The sequence below is a fragment of the Eutrigla gurnardus genome, assembly GCF_963514095.1.
Source record: "Eutrigla gurnardus genome assembly, chromosome: 17".
Lineage (NCBI taxonomy): Eukaryota > Metazoa > Chordata > Actinopteri > Perciformes > Triglidae > Eutrigla > Eutrigla gurnardus.
Genome location: NC_139928.1, coordinates 16,531,592 through 16,555,632, shown reverse-complemented (window position 1 = coordinate 16,555,632; position 24,041 = coordinate 16,531,592). Strand labels below are relative to the sequence as shown.

The window sequence follows — 24,041 nt, the reverse complement described above, 5'->3', positions numbered from 1 at the left end:
GGGAGGAAGAGGAAGAACGTAACCTAGAGGGTGAACTGGGAGGTGGTGTCCATCTTATTTACACCGGTGTGATTGCTACATTTTTGATCTGTCGGATTTTTTCAGGACTATAGAAAGTTGAAAGCCGGGTAAGTTCGCAGAATCACTCATGTACTCGCATTGAAACGCCCAAGCACAGAAGCAGAGGGAGTCCTGAAAAGAGTTATTTTTTGGTCATGAGGCCTGTTTTCTAACGATGCGCCATATTGAATTTCAGTTTGGGTCCTAGCAGCTAGCGGGGTTTAGCTTCGCGAGCTAGCATTTGTTACATTGGCCGGTTTGTCGTCGCGTTTGACCACACCATAACGTTATATTGCATTTATCTCTTTAAACATACGTTTTTGACAGATCCGAGACTTAAAAGCTTGTACTGCAACGAGCACTTAATTCATTCAACAGGATTGTCGAAAATCATGCTAGCTAGATAGTTAGCCTAGCCTTAATCAGGTATTGCTTTACACAGCTAGCGTGAAGTTACTCTTGTCGTGATGAATCATCAGCTATACTAACATTGTGAAAGAATATGATCTTTGACGATAATAATTTGTCACCGGAAGATATTATTATTTAAAAAAATATTGATATTATGTTGCAGAGAATGTGAATTCAGTGTTGCTGTTAGCCTGATGACAATTAGCCTAGTTGATTTATTTCTGGGTAATAACTTGAGCATTTTTTCTTTTTCTTGTATTAGTATTCAGAGATGAGCAGTTCAGAGGAAGTGTCATGGATCTCCTGGTTCTGTGGACTGAGGGGGAATGAGTTTTTTTGTGAGGTGAGTTGCCCTTTTCTGTGTGACATGTCTGTTTATTAATTGTTTCCATCTATGTTGTGACACATCAGAATGAAATTAAAAATAAAAGACATGTCGCTCCCAGATCCCTTCACTAAACTTGTTACCAGAGGAATGTGAATCACAGAACTAACTTACTTGGAAATCTACAAGCTGGGGGAACGGGGGAAGAGACTGTGAATAACCCTCTGATTGAGAAATGCTCCTTCCATTGAAGTTAATACAAACCCAAAGTCGTGTCATGTGAGCGAGGAAGCAGTGATGTCACAGACTTGTGTTTACATGCTTTGTATTGTCTCTAACAAACCTTTCTAATATCTGAATAACTCATGTTGTTTTTGTGACTTGCTTGGAATCATTTTCATTTTTATCAGCCTTTGAGTCGTTAAGAGCATTTCTTACCATTCAGTGAATTTGTATTTCCACACTTTCAGCAGAAATGTGCTATATTTACTTTGAAAGAGTTGTTTGCTGTCATCATTTCTCCTGTTCACACTGTGCCCAAATAGATAGATAACTTGGGTCAGTGACTATGGATTTTCAACCCCTTCTTTCTGTATCACATCTGTACGAGAGAAATGATTACAACTTAAAACGCCTTCAATGTACCTTTTTGGCATCGACTTAAAAATTTTAACCTTTCCTGTCAGTTGTATGCTGCTTCTTTCTGAATAATCAGTTTTCTTTCTATGTGATTTTTTTTTTCCCATCTAAAGGTGGATGAGGACTACATCCAGGACAAGTTTAACCTGACGGGGCTCAATGAGCAGGTTCCCCACTACCGCCAGGCCCTTGACATGATCCTGGACCTCGAACCAGGTCTGTATTTTATGTTGGTGCCTTCATATTCTAAAGTTTAGTTAAGCTCTGGTTACCATCCATTGCAAAACTATAGATAATTGTCTAGATAGAAGATAACATTTAACACAGATCAAGGAGTGGCCGCTTCTTTCATTAGTGTATCATTAATTTATCCTGTTCTTTTAATCTGTCATGTTGTTGCACATGTCATCTATTAAATAAAAATGACAATGAACAATTTTTTCACATGGTTTTTGCGTTTTGAGTAACGTTTTGAAAAGTATTGTGTCCCTATTCTTATTTTAAGACACATATACATTATATTCCCCTTCCTTTTGAAGATCTTGGTCTGTATAGTTTTCAATCTCTGTAAAACGTCGAAAAGAAACTGTTCCCGTCTCTCTTCAGATGAGGAGCTGGAGGACAATCCCAACCAGAGCGACCTGATCGAGCAGGCAGCTGAGATGCTGTACGGCCTCATCCACGCACGCTACATCCTCACCAACCGGGGCATCGCACAGATGGTAGGCTCCAGCTGTGTCAGCAACATCAGCTACCCGCTGTCTGTTGACGGGGTGGAAAGTGATTTACACAATTTTAGATTAAAGTTGTCGGTTTAAACTGCTGATGACTTGATATATTCAGTAAAGGGGGTGATAATACCGGATTTTTGTGCAATTTAATAAAAAAAAATTAACTTACCTGGGTTGGACCTAATTACAATAGTGTAGTTACATAAGCAGGTGGCTGCACAGTTTCTAAACCTGGTTATAGACTATACAAGGGGTTAACTACTGTCTCTGCCACATAGGTTTGTATTTTATTTATTCAGTATCGCATCAAACATCAACAGCATCACATCTGCAGTAAAACACATTCAGGTCTTCAGCTAGTTGCCTCCATAATGTTTGAGGGCTGAGTTTAAGCCTCCTTTTTTAAAACAGCAACAGTTGTTATTGTATGCCCTTTATTATTATTTAAAGTACATTATAACCATAACCCTGTTTTATGCCCTGCAGTTGGAGAAGTATCAACAGGGGGATTTTGGCTACTGCCCCCGCGTCTATTGTGAGAATCAGCCTATGCTTCCCATTGGTGAGTAAAATGATATATCTATGCACCCTTTGTTTTTAAGGTAAAACAGCTCAAGGTGGCTGAATATTATGAAAATGTTGTGGCTTCTATGATGCTGATAGAGCAGGAAGGAGCGTCACAGTATGAAAGAATGTAGCTACAGTCTCCATCGCTATGCAAACATAAGATATCTGCAGTTGGATCAGCTTATTTAGACTGTAGGTCTTGTTTCTGTAGATTTCTAAAGCCACCAACCCTGGATGTTTGTGACAAACCTCACAGTCAAATCATGCCATTTTTTTTTATTCAAATGTAAATTTACATGCTGGAGAAAATACCACGAAGGAACAAGGATGTACAGTATATTGTATTGTCCTAGCCGTGTTCCAGTGCGGTCTCTATCTTAGATATAGTAGATTTACTCTCCAGTCTCTTCCTCCACAGGTCTGTCAGACATCCCAGGAGAGGCCATGGTGAAGCTGTATTGTCCTAAATGTATGGACGTCTACACACCCAAGTCCTCCAGGCACCACCACACAGATGGAGCCTATTTTGGCACTGGCTTCCCCCACATGCTGTTCATGGTTCACCCTGAGTACAGGCCCAAGAGGCCCGCCAACCAGTTTGTCCCAAGGTTAGTGTGGCAGGTCGAACTGGATGATGTGCTCCTGCACTGTAGCAGCCATTTTTTTTTATCCCTCTCTGGTTGAAGATGCTACATTTAATGTCACAAATTAATTTAAGCAAATGGCGTTTAAATATCAGAGGATTTCTGATCACTCATTTTAAGTGTACACTCATTCAGTCTGTTTATTCACACATCCTTTTTTTGGGCGTCCGCTGTCATTCTGGCGGGATGTCTGTTTACAGTAACATCACATGAGGTTGACTTCATGGGAAATGTTGAAAGCTTAAGGTCATAGATCACTGTTCTCTCTCCCTAAAAACAAATACATTGTGTTTTTATTAATGTTTGTTCGCCGTCCTAATCCGTGGCCATAAAAAAATGCTCACACGTTTGTTGCTTTCTTCATTCTCCAGGCTGTACGGGTTCAAGATCCACCCCATGGCCTACCAGCTGCAGCTGCAAGCCGCCTCCAGCTTCAAGAGCCCTGTCAAGGCCATCCGCTAGAGCGTGCTGGAAAGACGAGGAGGAAGAGGAAGAGGAGGAGGAGGAGCAAGATTCATAGAGAGAGAAGATGGGAAAGAATTATCATCAGAAAAGGGAGGGGTCACCTGCATTTTACAAAGCTTTTCAGGTGCCCCCTCCCCACCCTGAAGACTGTATTATTTTGGTTTAGTTTAGGGCAAATGAAAAGTGTAAAGATTTTTGAGTGTGAACGAGACAAGAACACACAGCCGCGATCTTAATCACAAGCAAACACGTGCATACACTCATACATACATACATACAAAGATACATAGACGCATCCATGCACTTGGGATCCCATGCACATACCTTACCAAACTCATCAGTGCCAAAATAAAAACAGGAGGGTGAGGTAGGAGGAAGCTGAGGAATAGAGGGCTTCACGCTACTGCTGCTGTTCACTCTGCTGTCAGAATCGGTGGCTGACGCTACAGGGAAACTTTTCCCCGTAGAAAAGCTTTTATGTCCAAGGCTGACTTGCAACGGCTAAGTCAGCTTTCACCTCTGGCTCTGCGTTTGTTCTGTATTTGGCACAGTTTGGTAAAGGGTGGTGGTAAACCCCTCCATCATTGGAAGCCTCCTCTCCCCATTAGCCCCCCCCCCCCCAAATGCATGTACACTCAGGATGGCACTCGCAGAGACAGTTTGGAAGGTGGGTGTTTTTCTGTATCGCTCATTTGAAAGAACTTGGTTGCTGGTTTGTCTGATGTTTTGTTGCACAGAATTTTCTGTTAAATTTGCCTTAAGAATCAGAGAGCACACCCAGATGGTTTTTTGTTTTTTTTCAAGAGCAATGTTAGTTCTCTTTTCTTTTCTTTTTTTTTTTGCTCTCTGCTGTTAGAAGAGGTAAAGTAGAAATAAATGTAACTAACATGAATTTCCAAATCGTTCAGACAATTGTAATCAGCCCGTGTCATTTCTCCAGCTGTCTGTGCGTGTGTCAAACAACTGTCTGTATTGGTAACGAAGTGAAAATATAACCTGCGCTACATTTTTCTGAGTTGTGTCCCCCTCCTGCTGCAGCAGGCTTGGCTGCGTTTGTGTTGTCACCGCCCTTCCCTCGTAGCTTCATCTTCCTTTAAAGAAAGAAGTTGACATTTTGGGAAATGCTATTATTTGCTTTCTAGTTGGAGAGTAGATTAGAAGACTGTTACCCCTCTGCGGTAATGTGAAGTTTCTACAGGCAGCTGGTTAACTTTGCTTAATTGGTAATGAAAAACCTACACGCCCTGTCCAAAGATAAAATCGTCCCACTAGTGCATTTACAGCTCAAGTCAGATATTGTTTCTTTATTTGTACAAAAACAATTGCATGCAGTTTGCATTTAATTTGGACATCCTAGGTCTATAGAACATTGCATCTTGAACTTTGACCCTCTTGCTTATATATCCACTGTGCAGAGGATTGTGGGTCAGAATAGCCAGAAGAGCATGCAGGCTTGCAGACTGTGACCAGATGCAGTGGGACATCCTGTTTTATTTTGGGGGACGGGTTAGCATGTTGCGTTTGACATACTTAATATTTTTATGGCATACTGAATAGTATGGTAGTATTGGGGGTTTGAGTCCCAAAAGTTACTGGTTCCTGCCAATAAATAGTCTGGCCTGTGACGAAACAAACTGTTTTTACACTTCATGTACGCATTTAGCTTTAGAGTTGGTTGGTCAGTTTTATTACCGTTGGACAGACAAGCTAGCCTCTTCCCCATTTCCAGTGTTTTTTTCCCCCCTTAGCAAAGCTAACCAGCTGCTGGTTGTAGCTTTCTATTTAATGTACAGATATAAGAGTGATGTCTGTCTTCTCATCAATGGCTGAAAGCAGATATTTCCCAAAATGTCAAATGATCCCCCGTGAAGATTGAGGAGGAGACCCGGAGAAAGAGGAATTTAGACAATCTGAATCCTTCAGCTCACTCCACCACTGCACTGATCCCACTGGTGTCTCTCCACAGCACAGTCCCATTATTTATGTTCAGGTTTAGAGACAGACCGACCACCAGCCGCTTATTTCTTTACGTTTCAGAAGCAGTGGGGCAGATTCACGGCTGCCCTTTCTTCACTCCCTCCCCTCTCTACGTTTGTGTGACTGGAATAGATTGTTTTTTGGATTTCATGATACAAGAAAAAATGGTATTTATGTGTCCAGATTTTAACTAATGTTTGTCTGTGTTGTTGTTGTCTTTCTGCTACTGTGGAAGGGTGAGCAGGATTCAGAATTCTCAATAAACTTCTATTTTCTTTTCATACTCTTTTTGTACTTTTTCTTTATGACTGCACTTCTGCCCTCCTGCCACATGGTGCCAGTAGAGAGCTCAGTACTTAAATACTTTGTTCTAACTTTTAAATCTTTCTATGTTACTACTTTTAGCAGCTTAAATCTTGAATGTGAAAGGATAATGTGGCGCAGCGGGACAACCGGACACATAGCTGTTCCTGCATTCTTGGTGTTTGTGTGTTGAGCTTGTAGGAAGACTCCCTGCGGTGACGGCGGGAATGACGGTGGTCTGGATTCTGGGTGTGGCTGCAGTGACATCTCACATGACTCTGAGTAATGGCATTGGTTGGAAAACATGCACACAAAAACAAACGTCTAACTGCACTGAGAAAATCACAAGATCAGTCATGCTTTTGTGATTTAGTCATATTATCATCTCTTGGATGTGATTCATCAATTAAAATCAGCTAAATATATGTCATTTGAAAATATGATGCCGCTTTAATCCACAGAAATGCATAACTGTTTACATATGAATCATAAAATGGTGTTTTCCCCCTCTGCACAGCAGCTGTCCTTGGCAAAAATGACTGGCAGGGCCGAGATGTCTTCATGTGGCTTTGCCTTGTCAATTTTTCCAGAGGGAGAAGAGGAGGAGGCTCCTTCATGACTCAGGATAACCTCAAACCACAGCTCGGGACCTGCCCTTCCCCTCCTTTGCTTTCAGCAACTCCTTTGTAAGTTGGTGAAGAGGAATCCCTTCATTTTGTAGCCGGTGAGCGTCTCCGGCGGACCACCTTCCTCTCCTGAACGATGAGAGGTATCCGTGTGAACGGCAAACAAATGTGGCAAGAAAGCACCGCCGTCTGAGCGTGTTTGCAGAGTGATAATCCTGCCAGTTCAGCATTGCAGTCGTGTGAAATGTTCAGCCTCTGCTTCGCCACACCCAGAGTCTATATTGCGCTTATTTTTCTTCCCAGATTTCATTTTGGGACGACTATTAAGGAAACATACCAGCCACACAGACTGGGACCACATGCAAAAACACTCGAGAAAACATGTATTGTTGGTATAAAATATGTACACATGTGATGTGTCAGTCTGTGCTGATGTTGGCAAGAATGTGTCAAAATCTGGATGAGATTTCTCAAAGCTCCAACTTGACGAGACAAGTTGGAGCTGATAGATAGCAGCCTGTTGGGTAACTTTGCCTCCTTTAAAAAGCGTTCAACCCTCTCAACATTGAATCAAATTAGATTGAATGTGTCCTTTTTGACGAGAATTAAAAGTGAAAAAGGACAGTGATCTAAATGACATGTAAAATACTTGTTAGTAAAGGTATTCAGCCTCCTCAGGTCAGTGTTCAGGTGCCTGAATCAAACCTGCTCCTTCTCCGTCGGGTTGCACGAGGATCATGGGTAAAAAGCTACCAACCGTCGACTGAGTTGATGTGAGGTCTCTGACTCAGCCACTCAAGAACATTTACATTGTTTTTTTAAGGCTGGGCCCGTGGAGCGTTGGCTTCGTGCTCGGGCTCATTGTCTTGCCGTAAATATAAAACTTCCAAGGTGGCACATTTCTTTGCAGAGTGCGTCACGTTTTTCTCCAGGATTTCCATGTATTTTGCTGGGTTCGTTTTGCCCTCAAGAGCCCTCCAGGGCCTTTTGCAGAAAATCCACCCCACACCACCACCACCGTGCCTTAGGCTGGGGGATGCTAAGATGTGGTGCAGTGTTTGCTCGAAAAGCCTCAACTCGCTGATGTCAGATTCCCTGACCTTGTGCCTTCTGGCAAACTGTAGAGCTGACATCACGCTACTGTTCAGCCATCCTAGCAGTGTGGCTCTAGGGACAGGAATGTGTCAGTCGGTTGATCCACTCTGAAATGTCTCCACTATTAAATGCATCACTATTAAGATTTGATAAAAAACATTCATGTTCCCTTCAGAATTAATTATAACGTTGGTGATCCTCAGAAGAAGAAAAAAATATTATTTTTGACCTGCAAAACTAATAGCATGCAGCCTCGGCAGCATTGTGAGTTTATCTTTGCCTCTCTCCCATAAAAGCGTCCAAATGTAGCTGCATGCAGTTTATCCGATCTCAGCCTCTGTAAACATGTTTAACTCACTTTGTACAGATCTGTTTCCAACTTTCCACTCATTTAAAGGTTTTGTTTGTGTGTGTTGAGTATTTCTGCTTTTTAAAGGGCCCCGTGTGAATATTTAAACTCGCCCGCTTTTGTCCTTCCTCTTCAGTTTGAATACTCATATTCACTCCTGCTGTCACTGCTGTGACTGATGGAATCAGTATGTATGGTTTGGCTGGTTCCTCCCACACGCCCTCTTTTCCAAGTGGCAAGAGTTGAGAAACTCCGAGGATCTGTGGGCAAAAACAATAGAGGCATTTCACCAGGCCCAAACAGCCTCCCTCTCCACAAAGTATTTCAAAACCATGACTCTGAAGATTTCATAACTGATATCTCCCCCCAAACAGGGAACCAAATCATGCCCCATTTACGAGTCCCATGCAGAGATAATCATTAAACAACAACCAACATGGCCGTCTGTCTTCTCGTGAATGATGTGTACTAACAAACTGTGAAAACGTTAATAATTGCTTCACCCGTGACTCCACTCGTCAGTCATTCACCAAACCCTTTTGTTGTCTCTCCCATAGTAGGATTGCAAACACTGAGAGACAAACATAGACGGAGAAAAGGGCTCGGGACAAACTCCAGGCGAGACCAGACTTGCCTACGAGGATAATTCAACGCTTCACATGTCTCTCCTTGAAGAGAAGCAAGGATCGACCTCAGACCTACAGAAGCCTCCCCTCCTCGGTTTGGTCTCGACTTTAACACGTTTAAACTTGGACAATGGATTCTTCCAGCTAACTACTGTTGTGATCTTGTTTTCCTAACTATTTCATATGATCTTGTTTCTTTATAGCTTAAATTTCAGATAACTTGGCTTTACTGACAGATAAACACAAGACACTGAACACACGTACAGAAATAGTGACAGTGATGTCACGCCTCTATGTCAGAGAATTAAATATTTACTCATCAAACGACATTTTTCTGGTGTGTCTGGTCGTTAAACAATCATAGTGTAGTAGTATGATGTAGTATCGCTGCGTTCATACATCTTAATTGCAAGTTTGTGATGATTAACTTTCACATTTCTGCTTTCAAACTTCAGTCATAATGTTCAACAAAAGCAGTTTTATTCCTCTTTATATGGAGCCTGACCTCCATGTAATTTGTAGCTTTTATTTTGACATTCTCCATTTTTTTCGGCATCTATGAATCTTTTCACAAACACACATTCACAAACTTGAATTGTCATGAGTTTTTTTATTCACATAGGTGATAAAATGTACAACGATATAATCCATTCTTTGAAACAATCTCAACAAAAATGTGTCAGTTGCAGGAACCTGTCTTCCACACCGTGTTCCCGCCTCAAGGAAAACCTCCAGATGTAGATTTTTAATGAAATGAAGCCAGCGAAGAATCAAGTCTTACTTCTTGCTTATTGCTTCTACTTGCACATACTTGTTGGGGTAAAATGTTACTCTGAGTTTACACCACCCTCACTTCCATGTTTAATATTTTACTCACCAGGAGATTTTAAAAGACATGATACAGTAGATTAGGATGTGTTCTGTTTACCGAGGCACTTTGAGAAAGAGGCGCGGACCGCTGAGTAACAGGAGGACAAATAGTAATTATCTAGATTGGTTCAGTTATGTCAACATAGCTGCCTTTTGGTCACTACATTGGACCAAAGTCAGATGTGAAAGCAAGGAAAGTTCCAATACAAACCTCCACTTAAGTAAAAGTACGGCACTGTTATCAGCTGAGAAATACTGTGTGTCAAAGAGTCACAAGACAAAAAAAGGAAGGTTGGGAAACCCCAGTTTTTTAAATTGTAATAATTTAATAAGCTTATCATATGTTCCGTAATAGATAATGTAATCTTAACTCACAGTGAAGTTGACATAGTGGGGTAAAAAGTACAATATCTACCTCTGAAATGAAGTAGAGGTGTAAAGTATCAAGGACATACCTTAAATAAATGTCTCAAAATAACTTTTACATCACTTTCCACCACCAGCAAAACACAATAAAATGCACATCCAGGATTATTGTGATGACACATGATTCCTTATTATCTCCCCCACCTTAAAAAGTCCCTGCTGGAATGTAATATCCCCCTTTACCTGTGACTCACACAGGTGGTGGAGCTTGAAGAAGGGGGGGAAAAAATGGGTGGACGTCCCAGAAGACCTCCTCTGATTGGATAACGGTGACGTTTGGATGGGAGGTGGAAGATTATAAATGGCGGAAAAAAAAGTTTGTCGTTTGATCCGAGATTATAACGGTCTGAGTCCTCACAGGCAAACCTCTCCCGAAAAATCCAGTTAGTAACCTCGCTGTTCCCCTTTTTTTCCAAGATGAGCAGAATTATTTTCACGCTTGTGGCAGTCGGATTCTGCTTTGCACTCGGTAAGTGAAAAACTCTGTATTATTATTATTTTATAAATGCAGGTTTTCCCCATAATTTTAAAGCAGGTCGCTTGTAGCGTCTTTATTACAGACCGATATATCGGAGAAAACGTTTAAATATCGTTTTAAATCTACATTTGTCTACAGCTTGGTGGGTGTTTTTGGTTCCCTGTAAGGACACCCTGCTGTGTCTAGATTATGTCAAATTTATAGATTTCGCGTCTACATGAAGTTTATGATTTCCTTAATCAATGGACGTCAAAATGTCAAATAAGCTGCGTTTTGACTAAAAACCTAAAAGGAGTAATTTGCTTTTCTGGGGGTGATTTGCATCAGGAGTGTGCAGCCTGTGTTTTTAGGTTTATTGGGTGTGCTCAGTGTTACTGAAGGCGGTTGTTCACTGGGTGTGTTCACCCTGCGCACTCGCAGTGATGTGTTCACATCATTTGAGGGACAGGGGGCCCCAGAACGAGATGTGGGCACCTTTTGGGCTACACTGTGACAGCCAATAGAAATGTGTTTTGGTCATTTTTTTAATAACATTTTTATAAATAGGATGTGTTTTGTAGTTCAAAAGATAACATTTTGTGACCATGTTTGACTGTTTCAGATAAGCCCTTGCTAAGCTATATCCTACAGTGTAAGTGTACTGCATTCAGTTGAGGGGCGAAAAAAGCAATACAACTAATACAAAAAATGTTTGAAATTGTTTTAAAAATGAAAAAAAAAAAAAGACAAAAATGGTTGCAATAGTTGGCTAAAAGTAAACTGTGGAAGTAGTTGGCTAAGAGTAACGAATAAAGAGCTGATGTAGTTAACGTTGGCTAAATGTAACGAATAAACATTGGACATTAATGAATAGTAACGGATAAACAGTGGAAGTTAGCTAAAATTAATAGATAAACAGCGGAAACTAGTGAATAGTAACAAATAAACATTGTAAGTTAGTGAATAGTAACAAATAAACATTGGAAGTTAGCATAGTAACAAATAAACATTGGAAGTTAGCGAATAGTAACAAATAAACATTGGAAGTTAGCGAATAGTAACAAATAAACATTGGAAGTTAGCTAATAGTAACTGATAAACATTGGAAGTTAGCTAATAGTAACGGATAAACATTGGAAGTTAGCGAATAGTAATGAATAAACAGTGGAAGTAGTTAGCTAAAAGTTGCATAAGAAATGGCTAAAGGTAATGGATAAACAGTTAATTTAATCAGAGCTGAAATTATTTGTCAGCTGACAGAAATGTGCTATTTTCATAATTGATTTATAATTTTCATAGTTTTTCAACATTCTCTGGTTTTCTTTATCATATCAGACAGTCATGGTGACTATTTAGATGGATAAAACAAGAAATTTAAAGACACCGCCTTGTTCTCTGGGAATTTATAAAGGGCCTTTTTTTTATTACCAGTGTGACATTTTATAGATGCGGTTAAGCAAGAACAATTTTCCTAAAATCCCCATTCCCTCATTCCCTAAAATGAAATGTTCTGTTTTTAACTGGATAAATACCTCAATAGAACAGAACAGAGTGCTGCAACTAACAGTTAGTTAGAGAGAAAAACAAGTTTCCTGTGTTTACCCTCTCTGCATATCCAAGGCTTTACTCTTAATGCCGTTATTACAGGTTGGGGTGAGGCAGCCTGTTGGTGCTACGAGGATTTTCTTTGTTATTCTTTACAGACCTTATTAAATGACTGAATCATGTCCCAACCTGACAGCCATTGCATGAGAAATTCCTCACCTTATAACAGTTGAGTCTTTGCCCAAGTCTCAAATTCCTCTTCTGTAGAAGGCCTACAGGCTTGGGCTCACTAGAATGGCTATTTGTTCTTGTACTATTGTGTTTTCAGGCTATTGTAGTCCACGTTTGTCCTCTGGATCCCCGAACCTCTGGTCTCCTGTTTCAAAACCACACCCTTCTTGGAGGGAACTATAGTCCCATGCTGACTGCTTTTTTATACTTTGACCTTTTTAGCCTGAATCCTATACTTGAATTTAGATTAGTGACAGAAGAGTGATTCACAAATGCAGATAATTACATATGAGCTCCTGTACAAGGGATCAGGACATGAATATATATGTGTGTGTGTGTGTGTGTGTGTGGGTGGGTGTCTGCACCCAGGGGAGATTTCAGTTGGCGGCCTGGTTGATGTTACAGGCTATTGAGAGGTTTCCCCAAACACCAGCTGGCAGAGAAATATACAAAAGATTTGTGGCAACCTTTTGAATCCAGATGTCAGTAGCCTAAATTTTAGGGTTAGGGTTACCTATACTAAATTTTGTTTGTCTTTTTGTTCCCTCTTTTTGCATTTTTATCTTTTTAATGTGTGTTTAAGTTATTGTTTTGAAAAAAAAACATTCCGAAAGGGACAGAAAATATCTTTGTGCCACATACCTTTAATCCCACTCCTGGCCTTATCGCTCTAGCTAATCTCTTTCACTGATGTGGTATTGTGTCCTACGCAGGTTATTTACACAACACAGCAGACCCACCTGGGTTTATTTACCTTTAGCTTTTGTGAGGGTTAATATTATCGCAATTCTAACAGACTTTTTAAAGGCCGTCTTTGAATATTAACCCTTACAGAACTTTTTAGAAACTCTTTTTAAAACCCAGAAAAAACACGCCGTCTCATTTTAACTGTGCACAGCAGGTTGGTGACATGTGACCCGCATTGAGTTTAATTTAAACTTGCGTGTTCACTGTTTTTCTTGTGATGTCGGTCACACATGGATGAGCTGTCGTTGAGATAATGACTAAATGCTGATACTATAATAAACACTCTATTTTAAGATATTTTGAAGCAAGGATGCCCTCAGATGGAATAATTGGGTACTGACTCCTCCCGAGGCCACATTGGAGTTTTCAATTAGTTTTTATTGTGTTCTTGTTCCTCAGTATATTCTTTTAAACTCAGCCACTGTTGGTTTCATTCTTTTTCTTTTCCTGTGGTAGATCCTGAAGGCTAGACGCTCCGTGATGTGTAGTTTTGTTGACTGATCAGTAGAGGGCAGTGTAAGGTTATAAGTAATGTGACACACCTCAGACTCCCTCTTTGTTAAACTGGATGACAAAGGCAGAGCACTTAAGATTAACTTTGCAATATTTAAATAGCACCAACAAAAGCCACTTTACTAAAGAGTTGTGCTCTCTTAACTAACTAATGTTGTTAATTAGAATTATTGATCTGAACGAGCTCTTAATTTTCAATGTCTTGTTTACAAATTCTCGTATTTCACCATATTTAAGGCTGTAAATCTTTTGTGTGCTCCTTGTTTTGCATTTGTTTTAGAAGTTTAAAAAAAATCACAGTAAATATTATAAAAGCACTATCTAACTCTACAAGTTCTGAATAATGGCGCCACTTTGGATTGTTTACACTAGTGAGGTGTTAAATAGTCATCTACCGGTAACTAGAGTATTTCTACAATGTCGTTTAGCTACTTTAGCACACGTTAAAGGACCTGAGTATTTATTCCAGCCCTGCTGGTTACTGTGACTGTTGGTTTAAGGCTTTTTGCTCAGGTGTGTCCTGTCGTGCACCTGGGTGGTGTGAGGGGGAAATGACGTAAATGTTCCTCTCATGTGTTTCCAGTAATGACGTTTTTTTTTTTTTTCAAGGTGCTTGAACTCATAGCGACTAGTTAATCCTACAAATATGTAGCACGACATCTCAGCTCTCGGCTTGTGTAGAGAATTCGTTGGGCGATCAAGGAGGGTGAAGACACAACCAATTATATGTTGAGACACTTCTGCTGCAGTGAACAAACACTCGACTGTAATTGAACCTCATTAAGGTTTGCTGTTCCCATGTGACTTCACCTCTCCACACTGTTTATGGACGAGATGGCTCAATTGGTTGGAGCATCCGGTCGGACTGGATTTCAAACTAACACACCAGTCAGCATTGCAGAGTGTCGAAGTACTGTGAGGTGTTGCAACACTGAGGTCACATGACATTTATTTCTTGGTGACTTGCTTTAAGAATATAAGTTATGTTGTGATATGACATAAATACAATTGAAATGATTATTCTGCGGATATTTACCTTATTATTATTATTATTATTTAGTCTGGTTGGTGAGACAGTGAACCAGAACAACAGCAGCCATTTTGACATGCCATTGCAGGGTAACCACGTGTGTGATGACATTAATTTATGGCCCAGTTGCATTTATGTGGGCCAGGAAGCTGGTATTATGCAAGCTGGCTCGCTTTCATGTATGTGACACACTTAATTACTATCATCCAAACCGTTTCCCTATAGGTCACCTGGCGCTGGCTTACTAATCATACCAAGAATAAATTATAAAAATTACAGTGACTGATCAATATAGCATATCAGAAAATCTACATTTTGTCGTTTGTCACTTTGACTGTTTTTCAATATTTACTTCAAAAAATGTTTTAAATATACCAAACTTGTTACACTACTATTAGTCCAACACTTTTATTTATTTATGTATCTTATGTTTGTTCTTGCTTTCTCACTCTGTGTTCTCTGTTTTAATACCTGTGTTGTGTATAATTAAAGTAAATTAAGTAAATTATTTGTATAATATTATAATTCCCCCTGTCTTTACCCTGCTATGACGTGTCAAAATGGCTGCTGTGAAAAGCGCCTATTTGTTTCTCCCATATAAGGAAATGTATTTTATCTCACAGCAGATATTTTATGTTATTTGTGCATTAGTGGCAGTAATAAGGTCTCTGAATTGTCAGCTCTGTACTTGAACCTGGGTGTAACCGAAACCAGTGACACAGGGTGTGGGGATGTTCATGTATAAAGGCGTGGCACTGTTTGTTTGTTTGTTTTTTTAAAAGTAAAGGACTGAGATTATCTCAACAGTATGTAATCTAAATCAGACTGACCCTCAGGATAATAGGTTTTCTCAATTAAAAGCCATTGAATGTGATTCATTTATTTATTTTTAGTATGACGTAAATGTGACTGATGAGCTCAGCAAACATCTCATTAATTCAGCAGTACATTTTTCTCTGTATATCAAAAACTGGTTTTAGATTATCATCCATCCCTCTACTTGAGTCATGTCGCATGTTGGCTTATTCTTTTTTTTATTTAGTCTGATGCAATAATTTGAGACTAGACTCCTGGGTGATGAAGAGCTCATCCTCAACTGTTCAAGTTGTTTGACGGAGAATTCATCGGCAACACTTTTAATGATTGTTTGAGTCACTTAATAAAGAAGTTTGGTGCAAAATAGACATAACTGTTTACAATGACACTATAGAGAAAAGTATAAATATTTCCAGCTAAAGAGAAGCTTGTGACTGGAATGTTGCCAGTTGGAGTTGGAGTGTGTTAATCACACTGAACTGGCAACATGAAGCTTGACCTAAAAACAAAACCACAATATTCACTTCCTCAAAGTATTTAATTTTATTGGCATGTGCTTCGTGTTTTCAGTTTAGACCACGTAATTGTGAATCCCAATATCTGGATTATACGATTTGATCTTCACGATATGATTGCATTGAAAAACAAGAAATTATCAAACTGAATTAAAAAAGATGAAATTGCAAATTAAAAAGTTTAATTCATAAGCATTGAAATGCACCATTGCTCAGTTTATTACACTCAGATTTTAAAGCTGCAGCCGTACTGGTCTGGATAACGGTGGCTAATGTTTGTTAACTTTAGATATCACTGTGTAGCTGACATCACTGAATAATACTCATAATAGTACTATTGTTACACTATTAGGCCAATGTTATAATTGCCACTTGTGGCTGTGAAGTGGAGTTTAAAGATTTGAAGCATTGTCACATATCTAAATATAAATAATTTTCTAAAATGTCTTATCTTATTACTTCATTAGGATAATGTTAAGAGGTCTGAAAAGGTTAAACTAATGGTTGGCTAACTTGATTTTACCCCATCACAGTGTGCATGTCTGAGATGGGTGTGGTTTTCGATGCTCAGACTATGTCATTCAAGTCAATTTGGGGTTCGGCAAGCAGAAACTATACAGCTTTTCACAAAACAATTTAATTTATGATCAAGAACCCGACCCCAGTTTGGGAACCAGGGAGCTAAACTAATACAGTATTTTACAATAAAAATATTAGTCACATAAAATAGTGATAATGTTTGTAGCAGCATTTATTTCCCACACCCTGCAACCTTTTTAATTAGAATATGTTTTCTAAATACAACTTTACAGTCTTTTACAAGTTTGTCTTCTTAAAGGTGCAATGTACGGCAATCAGAGCATTAATTTAGCGGCTAACATTAAGCTATGTAAAGATGCAGTAGAGTACCTGAACAGAGATTAAGTCACTCTCCCTCTGTGTGTGTTGTTATCCGAGCTTCTCCTTTATTGCTTTGACACAGCGGGGCCGGCCTGCTTTTATTTCAGTCTGAATTCACGGCCATCAAGTTTCTTGTTTGCATCTTGCATAGCTGTGACGCTGTCGCGGTGCCACAATCTGTACACAGAATATAAGCACCTGGTACCCAAAACCACCTCTGTGCTAGTTATTGCTGATCCAGGACCACATTCTGCCTTGATGACTCATAGACTCACAAGGCTAAAGCAATAACAGCGGTGCTGTTGGAGCTGGTGATCAGAGGAGCTTTACCAACTTGTCTTTAACTAACTAAACTAACTCAACAAATCAAACAAAAAGACAAATGGGAAACTTTCCAGACATTATGTAATGACTTCAGTGTGTACTTTCCATCCATTAGGACTCCAGTCATGAGACTGGAGCGACAGGTTTCTAACAATTCAGCCTGAAGGTTGAGTAACTCCCCTCCCAGCAATGAGTCACACGGTGTCGGCCCCACAATGGCCGCCTGTCTTTGAAAAGCTTCTTGGTACCGATCCTCGCTCCCAGGTACAATTCTTAGTTTTCTTTTTCAAAATGACCTCAAGCAGGAGATAGCAGGATCCTCACTTACAACCTGATGCTTAATTACACAGCACTTGTATTGTTTGGAGAGTTTCCAGGATGATATTCAATCATAATGGAGGGTTTGTTATCAAGTAGATTTATGATTTAATCAGTGACAATAAAGTTTACAGGCTATAATTAGGTGTACCTCCGCTGTTTCATGACTGTCTGAATCCTGAAATCCTGCCAAGCCACAACTTTTTCCACTTTTTCTCCATTTATTATTATATTTTCTTCTTGTCCAGTTTTTTCCATGTATTTTTCCAATATTTTAAGTATCTTTATACATGCTTATAGTGTTGCATCTTTATAAGATTCATGCTCTTTCGAGGAACCAAGGGACACTGACTTAATCAAACATCTATACTTGTTTCACTTCTTGTACTAACCACAAAAACATGGGGCATTATTTAGTTTGAGGCCGTATTTATTATGAAATGTGTTCTATCTACAATCAGCATGGAATTGGGATTGCACATATCTGCTCACTTTTTAACTGAGGGTCAATATTTGCAGGGATAACCCTGATTTTGGTCTTTGTGTGTTGATGTTTCTCATATTTATCACTAAATGCGATGGTGGATTGGAAAGCCCCGAGACGACGAACCTCCTGAGTTGATGATCACCTTTTTCTGCAGGGCAGGCTTTTCTCAACACATCTAGACAATTAACCGACTGTGTAATTAAATGGTTTGAATTGATATGTTCTATTCTGTAGTCTTGAGTCATTTTTTCAGTGTCTTGAAACTAATCGCAGCTCTTTAGTAAAATTTGTTAAATGTCTCGGGATTTATTTATATAGCTCAAAATACCCAATTTGTCTGAGGATTTACATTTTTTTCCTTTAATTTGGATAAAGATAAGGTGTAAAAATGGCTAACTTTGGACCCCTGCTAACTTGTCATCCCTATGTTGGGACTAGGGGATGATTAGTTGATTAATCAATAAGTGGTTTAACATAAAACTGAGGGAATAAGCACTAATTTATAGGAGTAGTTGCATAAAATACTCAATAAATCTATAAGTCGTTTCAGTGTTTGAAATTCGTGCTACAAAGAGTTGGTTTGACCTCGACCATAAAAACCTCCTCTGTGCTACAGGTCAAAGTTCACCCATTGTCTCGTTCATGATCACCTTGTGTCTATGTCGTAATCGGCCATGTAAGACCTTTTTTAAAGGCCAAACTGCATCATCTGAGTGGCTGGTAAACACTGAAAAGGTCTCAACAAAGGCCTTCGTTTGAGACAAACATGAGCGGACGTTTACTGGAGTGCCGCCTATTTACAGAATTATGTTTGCTAATTCTTCTCCCTCTTCCCTTCTTGCACCAGGTCAAGCTCTGCAGTGCTACAATTGCAAAATTGGCTTTGGGGACCTGTGCTACACTACTAAAAAGACGTGTGCAAGTGGAGAACATTGCTTCAGTGGTGTTGGAACAGCAGGTAAGGAGCTCGGAAGTTAAAAATCTCACCGGATGACATTCACCTAAAGGAAAGCTGACGTCATTGGTTGCATGAAACCACACTAGCTGCATTCTCAAATTGCACATAAAGCAGAGGGGAATAACTTGGGTATAACCCCCCCCCCCCCCCCTCACACACACACACACACACACACACACACACACACACACACACACACACAGCACTTTAGGAAATAACTGGTGTTTTTTTTAGAAATGTAACTATTTGTGTTAAAGATTTATATTTTATTCAGTTTTTTCTTTGTATTTAAATTGTAGTTTAAACCTGAGAATCCCCCAAACTGTCATAACCACGTCTTCACCCGGCGACATGCATTGCATACCTCTCACAGTCGAACACAAAGAACAATAGACGGTCATTGTACACGTTTGGTCTCACTCCACAGCTGGTTTCTTGGACATCAAGATGAAGGGCTGTCTAGCAGTGGCCATGTGCAACCAGACCAAAGACGTGAACTTCCCGTCCAGCTCCTCCAACGCCACCGTCTACTCCATGACCAAGACGTGCTGCAACACCGACCTGTGCAACGCCGCCCCCGGTCTGCCCGGGACCTCCGTGCTGAGCCTGGTCCTCGCCACATTCATTGCAGCCAACTTCGTGGTTTGACCGAAAAAGGAAAAAAATCACAGGATGGCACATTACACACACACACATAAAACGCACTACATATTGCACACACACCAGAATTACGAGGATTAAATTATCTGATTTCTTTTTTTCTCCACGTGGGTCTTGTCTACTATTGTACTTGTGTATTGTACTTCACACACATGTCAATATCATCAAATTAACCCCCCCTTTTCTATTTGTGGATTAATTGGCAGTTTAATTGACCGTTTAAGTACCCTGCAATTAACTTGAATGAGTAGTAAAAAGTTAAGATAAATGAATCACGTGTTTGTGCATTTCACTGTGTGACTAAATTCTTATTTAGTGCCATTATAGGTTAAAGGAATAGTCCAACATTTGGGGAAATGTGTGTATCTGTTTTTTTTTTTTCATGACTTAGATTAAAAGATCAATACTCTCATTTCTGCTTAGTTTAGCATAAAGACTGGAAAAGGGGAAACAGTTAGCACAGTGCAGTCTGATGGTAAAAAGCTAAAAATAAATGTACCTGTAATACCTTTAAACGTCTGTAATTAATATATTACACAGGTGAAACTTTTGAGTTTAAAAGTGGTAAATTAGCTAGCTGTTTCTCCTTGTTTCAACTCCTTATGCTAAGCTAACCATCTCCTGGCTGTAGCTTCATGTTTACCATTTTGCAAAATGTCAAACTAAACTCATTAAACATTTTAGGGTCATGATATTCTATATGATAAATTATCTCTATTTGTTTGCTTTTATAATGCGTAGCCAACATAATGACATTTCTTGGTTTATCTTTAGTGCCTGTGAAAATATTCTTGTTTAGCTGGTTTCATTTTGACACCAATGGCTCGATCGTATCTGCGTTTAATCGGTTTTATTTTTGATATTTGTGTCAAATCCACGCTGCACGCCACCCGTAAACTGTGGGGTAAAAGCTTCCGTTTATCTTGCTAGTTATGAATGTATATATGGGGAGAGTGTGAATGAAATGGATCATGTTTGCAGATGTTGAAATGTAATTGAGCTATTTGAAATATGGGCCAATCTTTTGGTATCCTCTATTTTACACAAATGATTAGAAATGAATTCTGTAAATTGACACTTTTGGCATTAATCTCCAAATGTCTGTTTTTTTTTTGTTGCTAAATTAGTTTTGACAATTTGAAGAATGCAATAAATATTCAAATGGGTAAAATATCTTCCTCATGTGAGTTTTCAGTGGAGTCTATCAGTGCAGTCGAGTTTCTTCCCACTAAATGCCTCTCGGCTCGTTGCCATCCTGCACGGTCTGCAGGACCGACAGGTTCTTCAGGTTTCGGTAGCTAACAGCGGAGATTGTGCTACCTTGAATGACGGCACTCGTCTGCCCTGAGCTCCAGTTTTGGCACACAACAGCCCATTTGTAAAGCCGCTTGCAAACAAAGAGCTTTTCATTTGTAAATTGTCAGAAAATAAAAAACGTTGATGTTTACATGAAGGGCCTCGTGGTTTTCTGAGTCGAGTCTGGCCTTTTGTGATCTGGAGGCTTTGATGGCGAAACTCATGAGAAAACGGTTTGAAATGTGAACATATTTGAACACAAACGTCAATGATTTTCTCTTCCGAACACAGAAACCATACAGTAGACTCCATTTTTACTACACTGATCACCTCGCAGCTAAAATGTGCTTTAAACTGAAATAATCAGTCGAAACTAATAATTTTAGTCGTGTTTCAAGCTATAGCGCCATATATTCTCTGGATCAGCTTTCAAAAGGCGAACATTAGAGGTTTTTCTGTGTATGTAATAGTAAAATTAATATTTCTGGGTTTTGCACGGTTCAAATATAACAATATGAATAAACACCCTACACTTTTGATGAAGATCAATTAAGAAATGACATAAAAGTAACCCCACTTTAGTGTTTAAATTAAATTTGTCATTCTATTTGGGATTTTAGACCGATTCTTCTACTTGAAATACCGGCTCAGGCAGTTGGTACAGCTCCTGGTATTTATTTGGCTCAGTGCTCCAGTCATCATGCACATTCCTTCACTGTGACAATGCCTCTTCCCCCGTGCTAAGGGTGAAGACAAAGACCTGAAAAACCCCTTCTTGTCTCCTCCCTCCACCTGTCTGAACTGTATAAATATCTGACCACACCAAACAAGCGTATCAGTCTTCATCCACTCAGCTTGTGATCACCTTGGAGGAAGGATTTCTTTTTTTGTCTTTTGAGCAGAACCAAGAACCAAACCAACACTCAAGATGGGAAGGATCGTAATAGTAATGATTGCAGTTGTTGCATCTTTCATGATGGGTAAGCTTTAACAATCAATTACCACACATGTATTACTTGAAAATAACCTTATGGAAGTGTTTGTATGTTAATATTGGTCTGTAGTGTACAGACTAGGGAGTAAAAGGTGACATTTTTTAGAAGTGATGGTGCTACTCCAACATGTAGCTAAAGGAACAAATTTAAAAACAAACTCTCCCTTGGATGTATCTCGCCACACAGATAGTTAAAGATTTTGAATTTAATTTTAGTTTGTGCTTCTGAAACATCAAAGAAATTATATTGTGAAAATCTCCACATAAATTTCTCCTATCAGAAACAATTACTCACGTCAAAAAGGGACTATTTCTCCTCGAAAGAAAGTAGTTCCATTAAAAAAGCCCATTAACCTCCATTGATTGTTTGCCGCCACCCCGATATTGCCAATGGAGGAAAGTGAGAGAATCGTTTTCTTTGGGTGAACTGATCCTTATCAAATCAAATCATTTACAACCCGCTAAATTAGCTAAAAAACCTTCCAGTCAGTCAACGTTTGATTGCTTAGCTTGGGTGTGGTTTGTCGACTTTTGCTCACAATTCAGGGTGTGGCGGTCCACGAATTCCCCAAAAACAATGTTTGCTAATCTGAAAACTGCGTCACCGCTAATATCTGTAGTCCAAAAGTGTTAAAAGAAACATATTAATGCGAACAATAACTGCACGACACTTTTTATTTAATATTCATGTTGATTAGAAATATGAATCAATTAACTGTTACATCAGTTAAAAGCAAGTAAAGTCTTTCAACCAGTTTTAAGCTCATTTCCGATGACGACTGTTGAAATTCTACAAACTCAACATAAAATGTTCTTTTTAAATGTTAACTTTTGTTTTTATTTCTGTGTTTCAGCGGATTCCCTGATCTGCAACCAGTGCAAATACGGTCTGCTGGGCTTCTGCCTGAACAACAATGAAGTGACCTGCTCGACCAACACCAGCGTCTGCTTCACCGCCAAAACAAGTAAGTCGCTCTCTACTGGCCTCAGAGCTCACACCCGTTCCCTTCGACCATGACATCACAACACAGACGAGGAATTAAGATCACTGACAAAAGGGGTCACACCCACACAGACCAACACCCACACAGACCAACACCCACACCCCAGTTGTCCCCAACGGCCAAACCAGTAGGCCTATCCCATCTAACTAGATATTCATGTTTTATTGTGTGTATAAACAACACCCCTTTATAAGTCCTGCATGCTGGTTTAGTAGCTGTACGACGCACTCGTTTCATTGTCAGGCGTTTCCAATCCAATTTAAAAAGTATGGAAACTTAAGGAGCTTTGGTAAATGTTTAGTGGAGTAAAAATGAATGGAATGGTAAAACAGAATTAAAGACCGGTACACCAAAACTGTATTGATTAAATGCATTAAGTTCATATACCTCTGTAAGTCTTATTAATCCAACACAACCCCTTTTCTCCTCAGCTTTCACAGCGCTAACCTCCGTGGGCTTCAACACCCAGGGGTGCAGTGAGCCCCTCGGCTGCAACATGACCACCAACGGCACCGTGGTCGGCATCTCATACGAGTCCACAAACGAATGTTGCTCATCAGACAGGTGCAACCCCATCGCGCTCAGCGGCGCCCCATCCACCAAGATGACCTTCACCGCCGCCGTCGGCGTCGCCGTGCTGGCCTCCATGTGGGGAAGCGTTCTGTAATGTGCGCTGATGCTAAAACCACAAACACAGCTGCAGTAAGCTGCTCCTGAAATCCATTTGTACTTTCATAATCGGGGCTTCACAAGGCCAAGAGCACAATCCGAAATAAACTCTTTGCACGTCATGGGTTTATGTGGTTATCCTATATGCTCGCGTACTGTGACGTTCTTCACTTTTCATCACTCAGGTCTTGCCATGTCAGGGTTCAGTTTTCATGATGCCAAGTTATATATAAACCCTAAAGCTAGGTGTCCACATCACGGAAGTGGATCAATGGGATGTTTCAGGGAAACATTGAGCTCGTAAATCTTCCAGGCTGTTGTTTGTTTTGTTTTTAATATTTTTTTATTTATCCTTTTAACTACTTTGTGTTTGAATGGAAACACTGATGTGAGAATTAAAAAAAAATGTAAAAACTTGCCTCTGTTTGCTGTTCATCATCATTCAATCATGCATCAATTCATC

The 24,041-nt window shown here is 39.7% G+C and overlaps 2 protein-coding genes across 3 annotated transcripts; both read left to right on the top strand.

Moving 5' to 3' along the window:
• csnk2b (casein kinase 2, beta polypeptide) lies at nucleotides 1-6,102 on the top strand. The gene is made up of 7 exons (XM_084032516.1): nucleotides 1-128; nucleotides 734-814; nucleotides 1,549-1,651; nucleotides 2,042-2,157; nucleotides 2,653-2,728; nucleotides 3,152-3,341; nucleotides 3,749-6,102. The coding sequence occupies exons 2-7, from the start codon at nucleotides 743-745 to the stop codon at nucleotides 3,837-3,839; spliced, it is 648 nt and encodes a 215-aa protein (XP_083888642.1). The 5' UTR covers nucleotides 1-128; nucleotides 734-742; the 3' UTR covers nucleotides 3,840-6,102.
• Nucleotides 6,103-10,425: 4,323 nt separating this feature from the next.
• On the top strand, nucleotides 10,426-23,996 carry LOC311028122 (uncharacterized protein). Of its 2 annotated transcripts, XR_014598695.1 has the most exons (5): nucleotides 10,426-10,583; nucleotides 18,845-18,955; nucleotides 19,383-21,891; nucleotides 22,760-22,870; nucleotides 23,341-23,996. XR_014598695.1 is itself a non-coding variant. In XM_084032413.1 (3 exons), the coding sequence occupies exons 1-3, from the start codon at nucleotides 21,840-21,842 to the stop codon at nucleotides 23,574-23,576; spliced, it is 399 nt and encodes a 132-aa protein (XP_083888539.1). In that variant the 5' UTR covers nucleotides 21,735-21,839; the 3' UTR covers nucleotides 23,577-23,996. The 2 variants fall into 2 exon arrangements, 1 of the variants encoding a protein (XP_083888539.1); XM_084032413.1 differs by lacking the exons at nucleotides 10,426-10,583; nucleotides 18,845-18,955 and having other exon boundaries at nucleotides 21,735-21,891.
• Nucleotides 23,997-24,041: the final 45 nt, after the last annotated feature.